Genomic DNA, 12,310 nt, shown 5'->3' with positions numbered 1-12,310 from the left:
GGTCAGTGTGTGTAATCCAATGAACTCTCACCTCTAACATGCGTAATGCTGTTAGAGCTAACAGCATCGCACCGTCACACACACACGAACAGTGACAGGGACTTGTACCGCTGCCACATAGCTCTGCTCTCGAACACATCATGTATATATTCCTGTGGAAGCGAGCAGATTTGTTGTTAAAACAGTTCTTGGCCAGTCTGCTTTCCCACACACTCCATACCCTCTCTGAGAGGATCTGCAATCTGCTCACTATATTATTAATAACATCCTGACTTTCTGGGATCAAAACATTGTATTCGCAGATATAGATTCTTACAGTGTTTTACTATCAACATGTACATCTATGGAAATCTTATCAAATCCATTTCTGTAGTCACTTCATCGGAGAATAACTAGACATACAGGGTCAATGTTATTCATCACCCTTTTCAAATCACTCCCCAAACTCATCCTACCTCATTGGTAAGCTGTTACAGACCGCTCTTCACATTGCCATGTACGGCACATCCAGAGAAAGACAAAACTTGTTTACAAGCATCCGACTATCAGAGAAGTGAGCGTTACTCCCCCTGAAATGCAATCTGGTGCTTTTTGTTCTGGTTTCGGTTTGTATTACTGTGGTACACCTTAGAGTTCACACTGACATCATACATGCTTCGGGCTACAAGCAACTCCAGTGTGCTGCCATTCATTCTTACTTCATGGCTTCTGATGGCTTCGCTCACCGTGTTCTGATTGAAAAATTACAGTGTTTAGTCTAGCCAGACATCTGTGGGCCGGGTTTTCCGACCGGTTCTGCTGTGTGGACCCCAATCTGTGAGGTCAGGAACATTTTTCAACTCTTTTTCTATGACCACGGCAGTCCCAAAAAATCTTAAATGTGCATCGATTTCTCCATTTGCATTATTACTGCTAGTTGATTCTCTCTTAATTTGTATAACGCAAGATCGCTTTGGAACCGATTCCTTTATGGTCTGCATTTGTAGGTGTGCTTATTAGTTGTTAAAACCTCATAGAATATGCTCATTAAGCTTCTGTCTGATTAGTTCCAACCACAAAATCTAGTATGGTTCAGACAGGAAACTGTTACTGTCCTACTGCCACCATAATGTACCTCTTAGCTTACCTCATGACATTAATTCAACAGCACATTGGAAAAAAAAACTTAGCAGGCAAACCCAGACTTTGCACACTGGAATACGTCACTGTAATACTAAAGCAAACCTGACCCAGATGACTAGTCTTTACAAGCCTGTGATATGATACACAGATAAGCGACAAAGGCTTATGACATATTGTGCCAGCTTGGCATCGTGTTTACCACAGAAATGATTTGACCAGAATTTTTCCAGAGAGGATTAACTGATCACGGATGATCTTTCTGAGCTAGCTTAACATTTAAAGTTGCTATAATTAATATTTTTTTATTAATAATGAGTCACAGGACATGCAGAAATAATGTTGACTCCACGGAGAATCATCACCAAATTCTGGAGTTCCTTTCACCTCCACAAAGCATTTTAGCGTCTTTGAGCTCAGTGTTTTGATTTTCTCCCTCGCAATTTTACTGATTTAATTTCCTCTCTCAGCTCTCATAGCACATTTCTGGCTACAGCAGGCTGTGAAAAATAGGGCTGAATATCAGAACTCAATGCCTTTTATTGACTGAAATAACCCAGTGCAAAGTAATATTGAAACTTCTCCAGTCAAATAATACCTGCATTCAATCCTTTTTGATGCCAGATCTAGAAAATAATGACTATTTTCCTTGTTTTGCTCACAGCCAATCATTGCAGGGATCCTTCAATTTAATGTGATGTGTGACTGACCCACTACAGCAGCTACAGCTAGTGCATACAATCTGTGGTGGTGAAGTCAAGCATGAGTTATTTGACTGAGATGGCAATCAATCATGCTGTGATACTACCAAAATATTCAAAAGTATGGAAATCAAAAAAGAATTGAATGAAGTACTGATATCGGTATCACTTTAACGGTACTCGTACCATAATTTTTCAAACGACACCCAGCCCTAGTGAAGATTTGACAAATTTTTTACAACTGAAATTACTTTCCTGTTATTACAGACAAAGTAGAGGACAGAAAAAAGGGCCATTGGGTACCGGTACCAAGTACTCGTCTCGTCATATCCATTCAAATGTGCACAGTATCTAGTCCTAGCAATATGACCAAAATCTCATATTCTGATATAGGTAACATATCCAAATAAAAATACATATCACAATATAGCACACTTTCTGTAAATCCAAGAAGTACTTTATATAAATGTGGGGACATGTCTGCAGCATAATTTCCAGGCAAGTACAGGTTTCTTTCTTTCATGCAAATTTCCTGCCTGCATCCACTCCATGCAAAAGAGTGAAAAGCACCGCCCAAATGACAAAAGAATATGATTTGAGGCATGAAATAAATGATAGAGCATAGTGTGAAACAATGAATTTTCTTCTGTGGTTTATTGTTCATGGAGAGTAAATATTGGACTTGCATTCATCAGGCAGTCAGAGACATGAATCCAAATCAGTGCTAATGATGCTATGTATCTGCTGGGTGGGTAAAATAGGCAATTATTTGCTACCACAAAGCTAAAAACTTAAGTAGGATTTGCTCAAGCAGTTGTCGTGGTGCTTAAATTCCCTTTCCTTGGTCTGAATATATCTTTGTTGAGATTGCCCTGGCTGCTGTTTGGCTACTGCAACTTTTGGAGCACGTCACACTTTCACACTAGACTAAGTCACAGTTTCTGTCACATGAGTAATAGTCAGTATTCTACGAGGTGATTGTCCAAACATAACCTTAAATGTTTTCCTCTGGTTTTGGCACAAACACTCACTCTGAATGGAGCGTGTCACAGGCTTTGTGCATTAATCCTGAGCTGCCACGTCATTCCTCTCATTGAACTGAGAAACTGGCAACTCTGCGTGTTTGAATGCTAATGATTTACCAAAATGTTGATCGTACTGCCACAGCCTTCAACAGAACATAATTCAAACAAGGGGGGGGGGATCACAATCCTCCCACTCAAACTGACCTCACAGCAGATTGAGGGGGTCTGGCCTGCTCTGCTTGCTGTAATCTGCCTTTAAAATTTAATGTACCTGCACCTGTTATTAGGGATGAGAAAGATTGTGTGTTTACACAAGTACTCATGGGAAAATTAGAGCAATTTAAATTATTTACTCTTTTACTAAGTGACTGATATTTTCAGCATTATTTTCCTTCAATTTTCTCTACAAAAAAAAAATGAGTTTATGACAGAGAGCGTTTATTCGTGACATGACAGTGCACCATTAAGAGTTTCCTGTGTTGTTCGTCTTGTTACCATGTGTTCAGTGTTTGTATATGTGTTCATCTTCAGGGATGAATGCCTTTCTAACTGAAACGTCACATTTTTAATGCCACAATAAAGGGAACAGTTGGAGTATAAGGAGTGTTTTTTTATCCCTGTGTTTTAGGCTTAATCTCCAGCCCTTTTCAAAAAGCTTTTTACCCAGCCATCCATTTGCTCTTGATTGAAGCTGCCTGGCTAAATAAAAGGCTAAAATCTCATAACCATCATCCTTCCCCTCCAGCTGGCTTCCATTTATTATGTTCTCTCCGCTCTGTTGCACAATAGTACAGTTACTTAAAGGTGTCTGAGGTACCTGATATTCTCTGTGTTTGAATAAAAACGGCCATTCGGTGTGGATGTGAATGTACGCTGTGATCTTAACAATACAAAGAGAGAGGACAAGACAGAGAAGACAGAGATCGGGTCAGCGGAGAAAATGCTGAGTGTGAGTAAGTGCGAAAAAGAATTGAGAGAGAACAGCGGCTGCCTATCTCAAAGCCCCTCGTACTGTGAACTACATAATGCCTGAGTGTCGAACAGAGTTGCCCTCAGCCTGAGCTGCTTAAAATTTGTCTTTCCAATGCACTAATTTCTGTGCTCCCATGGCTTTTTGCAGCTAAATTCAGGTATTTTTTTCTTTAAGACTTGTACACAATCTGATAATTTAAATATTTGGAGGTAATGGCGGGAGATATACTGTCAGATGATATATATTTATCTATCATCAGAGATTTTACTGAGACAGTGGTAGGGATCCACCAATTCAACTGTCAGTTTGCCTCCTTAATATTGATACTTCTACTGCCTTCAACATTTTCATCTAAACACCTCACAGTGTAGAGGATAATCTTCACATGAAGGTAACATGAGGCAAGGTATTACTGTAGCACTAAAAAGAACTGAGACAGAAATAATTTAACTAATTTTGGAAACTGCATTCTTATGATGATACTGATAGAGAAACTGTATTTAATGTGAATTTCTCTCATCAGGGCCACCTGGTTGGCCTAACAAAGCCAGTGTGTGCACTGGCACTCATTACGCACGCATATTGGACTGGTGTATCCATAATATCTACGGATGTATAGTTGACAATGTTGGAAATCAATAATTGCTTTTTGGCTATATTAGGTTTTTATAGAGTTTTTGCACCATGTGATTAAGTCCAGATAAAACAGCATTTCAAGCATATCTACTTCTGCTTCTGAATTGTGACACATTCCCCAGTGAAACCAGATAGGCAGAAGTCAGGAGGAATTTCATTTGAACTAGCGCTGCAAGATATAGTAAAAAAAAAAAGTCTTATTGTAATTATTTTTACTGAAGTTGTGATATACAATAAGATCAGTGGAGATGATCATTTTTGCATAACAACTTTAATCATGACAATGTGATATTTGTTGGTGTTTGTATCAAAAAACATGTCTTATTTCATCTGGAGATGAAGATGTTTAGACCAGGGCATCTGTGCAGCAATACAATACTTTATTATAACCCTTCTTTCTCACACACTTTTCCTTTTTCAGAAAATTGCGATTTTGTCCTGGTTCTGTGATTTTTTTGCACTTTTTGCACGCTGCATTTTATTGCGATTCAATAATAAACAATATTCAATAATATGATCATACTGGATATAAGAATACAAAGAAATGGGTTTTTTTTTTTGTATTTTTGGTATATATTATTAAATAGGTGCACAGTAGGACTAGGACTGGGACAGATTTTAATCATGAAGTTCAGTTTAAGCAATTGTGAAAACAATTGTCCTTTGTTAATCAATAAAATAACCCTGGTGATGTCATCAGGGGCTATCAAGTTGCACTGTAGGATGTGGGATTAGGATACAGTGTTTTGGGGATGTGGCTCATAATAGAGGCTAAAAGTCAGGAGCCTCTTCTGCTTTTTAAAATCTGTCTCTCACAAACCCCACAAGGCCTACCATGTCTGACACTCATTCAGTTTCTTTATGATTACAGGTTCTGAAACAATCTATAAGTAAAACATGTATGTTATTCAGAAAGCAGCAAAGTGACAACAAACCTAGCCTTCAGTGATCCATTTGCATTGATCTATGATGCACCAGTCCTCTGTTTACTTCCATCCCATAAACACGGGGGAAGATAAAAGAAATCTGCTTTGTGTAGCATTAGGCTTCAGCCTCTGCTCTGTGTCTGACTTGGCAGCTTTAAGCCTGGAGGAAACCTTTACTGAGGGACCTCAATCAGTCTCCATCTCCTGGATCAATATCCATTAGTCTCAGAGTGTGTGTGCATGTGTGTGTGTTTCTGTGCAGACCTCATCCTGGGTGAATGGGCCTGAGTCATAAATGCATGCTCTGGATCACATTTCTCCCTCTCTCCTGCTTGTCTGTTTCTGTCTTGCACAAATACAAGTACACACTGATGCTCATTCAAACATACAGACCAACCTTGTGAACAGCGTGCTGTAGCCTCTAAACATTCATTCATGAAGGCTCGGCAGAGCGGATTGCACATTTTCTTCCCCTAACCGTGAATAATACCCTACGCTACCAACAAGTAATAACTGTATGAAATCCACACTAAATCAGGCTCTTAGTCATCAGTGCAGCCAAAGATATGTTTGGAGTGGAATAACTTGATGATTGACAACATGCCACAACAAAACTCCCCCTTTCAGAGCTCTGAGGCCTAGGTATTAATTCCAGTCTGGAAGACAGGGGCGAGAGACGGGGGGAAGCTCGGGTTTTTTTATTAGTTGTCATTTTGCATCAGGACGGAGGGGCCCGACACGACACAACACAACAAGAATGAGGGAGGGAGGAAAACGTGAAACAGACATTGGCGAATGAACACTCAGACAGCAGGCAGGCAGGCAAGCAGACAGGGGAGTAAAGGGAAGAAAGCGAAGAGTGAGGACATGGGAAAGACAAAGAGACCAAATGCCGAGGGATGGAAAAAAGAGATGAGGACGGAGCTAGGGATGGAGGGGGAGAAAAAAGCGTAGCCTGTGGCAAGACACTCAAACCTGTGCATGTCAAAACAAGACTCCCAGATCTATGAGGAGGAAGTTCACGAGCAAAACAAAGAGGAAGGGAACCCGAACATGACACTCAAGCCTTCCAACCAGAAGACTGGCAATACCCAGCATGTAGTGGTTTCACTGCTGCTATCACTACTGAGATTATTCTGAACAACACCTTCAACAAGCGTGCTTAATTTTGTATTTTTTACGAGCCAATAACCACACAAATGAATTCAGGACCAGTTGTGGTTGAGAGGAGAGGAGCAGTATTGAGAACCAGGACTAATACAGTACTGGTTCCTGACTGGTCATTACTGAAATTTAAGATAATAAGCTCCTTGACAAACGATACTACTGGTATTTATGTTAATGTTATATACAACAGCTGACAGGGTAAGACATTCTAAAGTGTGGGCTAACTTGACTAAATTTAAAGAAAATGCAGCTAAATGCAATAATTAATGAAAATGTTTACCTTAGTTCAGCAAAAAAGTAATAATAAAATGACTGTTGAATCTTTTACCCCTTTTCTACATCTGCTGGCCTGGCTTGACTTGGCACTTCAGCACAGCAAGGCAGGGATTTGCATCTCCACTTGGCCTATAACAGGGCTACGTGCTTGAAAGATGTGTCTTAACTGAAGACAAGCTTGTCTTGAGTCACGTAGCTGTAAAATGATGAATAAACGCTCTTTATCTCCTGTTAATTCTTTATAAAATATAGTGTTACTAAAATCATTTCTGATGATGCTTGAATTTTAAAACAAAAACCCATATTTACAATACCTATGTGTCCATAGTAATCATTATCTCAAACAGTAGGTGGTCTTGTCAATCAGTGTCTTATTGTGCTTAGTGACATCAGCACACCATTTGACAGTGCCAGGCACTCTCAGGGGGGTACAAAAGCACTGAAGCAGCATCAACAATAGTCACAAATCAACAATACCACCTGAGAAAAACTTGGCTCATGTTTAAGAAAAAGACCAGCTGTTTGTGACTGCAGCACAATCAGTAACACATACCTCATAATCAGTGTTAAGTATACCTTTAGAGGTGTGTTCAACAAGGTGTGCTGTTTGTGAGGAAAACAATAACACATGCTGCTAAAGGTGCTACATACAACATGGTAGTTAGACTAAAAAGTCAGCTTATGGTAGCATTTTGTCAATAAAACATCAACAATTGTACTTCAATCGATGGTTTGCCCAAAAATGAAATTTCACTCAATATCTACTCACCCCTGTGCTGATGTGAGGATGGGTGAAGGTCTTCTGTTCACAAAACATTCCTGTAGCTTCAGCGGAAAACAGCATTGCAGCCAAATCCAGTGCAATTAAAGTGAATGGTGACCAATTTTATAATGTAAAAAAAGAACACAAAAAAACACAAAATGTCTCTATACTGCTCGTGTGGTGTAATCCAAGTGTCTTTAAGATACAACATTAAAATTTGACCCCAAAAGATGCCATTTACAAAATGTTTTTAGCCTAAATGTCAACTGTAGCCTCTCAGACTGGATCCACGCACACACACCTGAAGTGGGTACGCAGGCTCTCGCCCAAGCGGCACGACACGAGATATACAAGATATCATGATACCTTCACATCTGTGTTTACATGCTACCTGGAAGTGACTCACACAACAGAGAGAGATCTGCTCAGAAATAGTGACTCGTAATGCGCACAGCTGACTGCGCAAACTTTCAACAAAGAAGAAAATGTCAGAGGACTTCGACATAAAGAGGAACATCATTTCTTTGCTGCACCCGCGCCGCTTGGGCGAGAGCTTGTTTACCTGCTTCAGGCGTGTGCACGCGGATCTGGTCTGAGAAGCTACAGTTGACATTTAGGCTAAAAACATGGTGTTAATGGCGTCTTTTTGGGTCAAATTTTAATGTTGCAGGTTACAAACTTGGATTACACCACACAAGCAGTATGGAGACATTTTTTTTTTTTTTTTACATTTTAAAACTGGTCAGTGTTCTCTTCAATTGTACTGGATTTGGCTGCAAAGCTGTTTTCCGCTGAAGCTCCGGGAGTGTTTTGTGAACTGGAGATCTTCACCCATCCTCACATCAGCACAGGGGTGAGAAGATATTGAGTGAAATTTCATTTTTGGGTGAACTATCACTATATATATATATATATATATATTCACATCATAAATTATTAATTATATTATATAATAATATAGATTCACATCATAAATTTGCTAATTTTAGCAATATGCTAGCCAACTAGCTAATCTACATTAATCACTAGCAATCAATTTGCTAACAATTTTTAATTTAAGATTTTGAAGCTCCATTTTTCACTGTTATTGGAGCACAATGCAGAGAGGAGTGGAACCTAGGAAGGTTCCACTGGTGTATTTTTGTTATCTTAGATCTGTATCTACAGAGGTAGCGGGTCCTCTTTCACGCAGTCTGCCATGTTTCTAAAATAATCCAAAACTGACAAACTAAACACTAGCTCTAGATACGGCTTTTCACATTTTAGTTTTGCAGCCAACATAGATTGTGATGATTGGAAGGGGAGATTGTGATGAGGTGTCTGCAATCTGCAACGTCACTGCTAGATGCCACTATATCCTACACCCTGGTCATATAAAAGAATGCTTGAAGCAAAGACTAGCCTGAATGAGTGATAAAATATCCTTATGATTTTTACTCCAAGAGCAGACAGAGGCATGAAATGTTCATTCTGTTTCTGTTCTGTTTTTGTAAAAAAAACAGACACATATTAGTTTTCATTTTACCCACAATTTTTCTTTTATTAATTCAGCAGTAGCAACCTTACCACTGATAGCAAAATTGAACTGCAACAAATACTAATTATGTGTGTCATTGCTTCTCTCCAACAAACAAATAAAGCGACTATAGTATGGGTTAAGTGCTCTGTTGGTAAATAAAGAGCTATTTCTAAACTACAAACTAGAACCGCAGCAGATGGACTTGTGGTAATAAGAAAAGGAGGCATATCTAAACATTGTAATTAGCAACAGATCTGATTAACAATGAAGCAGAATGGTGGCAGCTGTGCACCATCAACAAAACATACAAAGTGTGGCTGCAAGTGAGTTACAGGATGCCTCTCGCCTCTCTCCCTAAGAGGAAGCCATCAGATCAGCTCAATACAGATACTGAACTTCCCTCTGTGCTTATTATCTCGCTAGACACAAAACCACAGGAGCCAGAGGCTGGATCCTGGATGTCAATACTCTGCATTCTCGTCCTTGTTTACACCCCTCCAACTGTACTTCAAAATCTCAGTTCTACCACAATGGTCCTACACATGACACTGTACCAGAACAGCCAGTGATTTGGCTTATGAACAGTACACACAGTGCTTTACTATTCTCAAATGTCACAATTTAATACATGTCACCAGGAAAAATTAAGCTATCAGTTCAAGGAGAATCTACATACATAAGAGGAGGCTACCAAAACTAGTGGAGTTAGATGATAACACTTGCAGACATGACATCAGGCAGGCACTGGAGCTAATCCACTGCTTGCAGTCACTGGACATAGCTTGAGGGTTATCTGGCATATGCCAGTGCAGCACATTAGCTCACCAGCTTTTTCATGTCATAAATGGACAAGCATTTGCCCATGGATCATCATTTTAACTATCCCATTCAGTAATATAGTTAATATTTGTACCAACTGTATAAATGCACATACTGTACATTAGGTGGGGGTATGGAAGTGATTAACAAATAAGACACCCTTACTCATGGTTTCACTGTGCAAGCTCTGCTGGATAGAATAAAACTTAACCATTTATTTCTGTGGCCCCTTAAATCTATGCTATGACCCCAGATTCACAGTTTATGAGCCATTGTTGCAGCCTGTGAAATCACTGTAGGCCCGTGTTAGGACTTCAAGTCACAGCCCTTGCTGATTAATTAGCCTACTTAGCTAATGTTACCAATCTGTACATGATAGTGGGCAGCATCAAACCAGGTCAACAAACAACAGTGTGGATGTGTATGAATAAATCAGTGTCACTAGCACTGGGTTTTTTATCACAACCAATAGACCGTGGTATTGATAATAGGCAGCCTTTTGGCCTCGGTAGCTATGTCACACAGCTAGCTTACCCTGCACAGTGCACACCCAGGCTGTATGTGCCACGCCATGTATTGTTTACATAGCTTGCACAGTTGTGCTATTTTTTGACAGCACGGAAAACAACAAACAATGACTTACTGGAATAGTGAATTCAAAACAGACACATACAGTCTATGTTTGTACTCAACACATGAATAAGCTGTTTAGATACACGCCAGCTTTGTCAACTCACAGGCAAGCTAGCGATGCTAAACCAGCTAGCATTTGTTAGCTAACCAAGCAGACAGGATTCACCAAATCTGATACAGGATTCACTAGCTCAGAGGCTAATACTGGAAGCTAATGTTGAAACTAGTTAGTTACCATAGCAGCTCATTATCGGACAGCCTTGACCTGCTTCTTTTCCTCGCCTTATCAAAATCAACAGTCACGCCACTGGATTATATATTTATATTTCTTCCATATGCCATTTTAACTGAATACCAGTCTTTATAAAAAGTCGCTTTGTTGCAGTTGTGTCGGGCTGAAAGCAGATTTGCAGTTCCTATGTGTTCCTTTCTCCTACCGTTTACTGGGCTGCATTTCACATCCTCATTTTGACAGCAGATAGTAATGGAAGCAAGTATAAATAGTGGTGCGTAAAGGGCAAAACACAGAATAATGTATTCTGAAGAAGATAGTAAGCTACAGTCTACCAAATCAGGGAGAGTTGTCCGAAAATGGAACTCTGACAGTTAGCGCTCTAGCTAACGTTGCCAGGCTACACAGTCCGGGCTAATATCTGATGTAGTTGGAGAAATGCATTCAAGAAACCAATTTTCACACATTTCCACGATTGTGTTGCCCATTGCTATTTGTTGTACACTTGGTTTATAACAACAGTAATGTAATTCAACGGCTAAAGCCTTCTGAGCCCCCAAAACAGTCAACATGGACGGGAACAATGTCCCTCCCGTCGCTGGACCAAGGGGAGCAGCTCTCAGTGGAGCTCAGCCCGACCTCCTCCACTCATTTTTGGGCTTACCGGTCTTGAAGAACGCCGCTATGTCGCTGGCGTCCTTCGTCGTCTCCTCCGCTCCTTCCCCGGAGCTCATGGCTGCCACAACCCAAACCTGGGGCTCAGTATCGCCGGAGTAGATCCCCCAAAAAATCGACAAAAAGACGGCACAAAATCACTCCTGTCCCGACGGAAGCGTCATTAAAGACACACGGACGGTTGCGGCGACTCGTAGACGCTAGCAGTGCCATCTGCAGACCTCCATCTTGGGGTAACGTAATTGGAAACGATGAGCCGGGGGCACCGGGTTCCTCCTCGGAGTGGAGCCGAGGGGAGAGGAGCTGTAGCGCGGAGGAGGGGGGCGGGAGGGGCCGGGTCGCTGCTCGGTGAATCTCCGTGAGGTTTCGGAAATGAGCAGACGGTGGGTCATCAAGGAACGACGGCGGTCACTGTGTGCGTGTGCGTGTGCGTGTGTGTGTGTGTGTGTGTGTGTCCAACTTACTGTGAAATGTAGGACATTAAAAACCAAGGAGCTATGAGAACTACAAAAAGAACAAGGCATAGGCTGTCAGAGGTGAATAACAGGCTTATTGGCTATGTGTAACTTGAGTTGTGCAATTTAAACTCAATTGTGCGACACACTGTTGTCAAGGGAAAAGGGCAACTTTGGGGGAATTTAACTGACTGTGATTCATGCACTGTTGATTGTTTATGTGATGTTTCCATAAAAAAATTGGCTGAATGTCTAGTTAGTCATACTTACAGGGAGGAGCAGAGTGATTGGTAATGATACAAACAGAAAAGGTCAGCTGTTATGATTGAGGTTCTGTCATGGTATTCTCTCCTCTCTGGGTTTCATGATCTGAGCTGTGTTACTGAGGCCA

General features: G+C 40.6%; 1 protein-coding gene across 1 annotated transcript in view; it reads right to left on the bottom strand.

The window, feature by feature from the left end:
• LOC146312761 (triple functional domain protein-like) overlaps positions 1-11,784 on the bottom strand; it is a 105,136-nt gene extending 93,352 nt beyond the window's left edge. The window contains exon 1 of the mRNA XM_084739703.1: positions 11,454-11,784. Coding sequence (XP_084595829.1) covers positions 11,454-11,523 — 70 coding nt within the window. The 5' untranslated portion in view covers positions 11,524-11,784. The remainder of the gene's footprint in view (positions 1-11,453) is intronic.
• Between the last annotated feature and the right edge of the window lie 526 nt (positions 11,785-12,310).

Source organism: Lutjanus erythropterus, chromosome 16, assembly GCF_056507025.1.
Source record: "Lutjanus erythropterus isolate fLutEry1 chromosome 16, fLutEry1.hap2, whole genome shotgun sequence".
Taxonomy (NCBI): Eukaryota; Metazoa; Chordata; class Actinopteri; order Lutjaniformes; family Lutjanidae; genus Lutjanus; species Lutjanus erythropterus.
The sequence above is the reverse complement of the archived record's forward strand: the minus strand, read 5'-3'. Positions and strand labels throughout refer to the sequence as shown.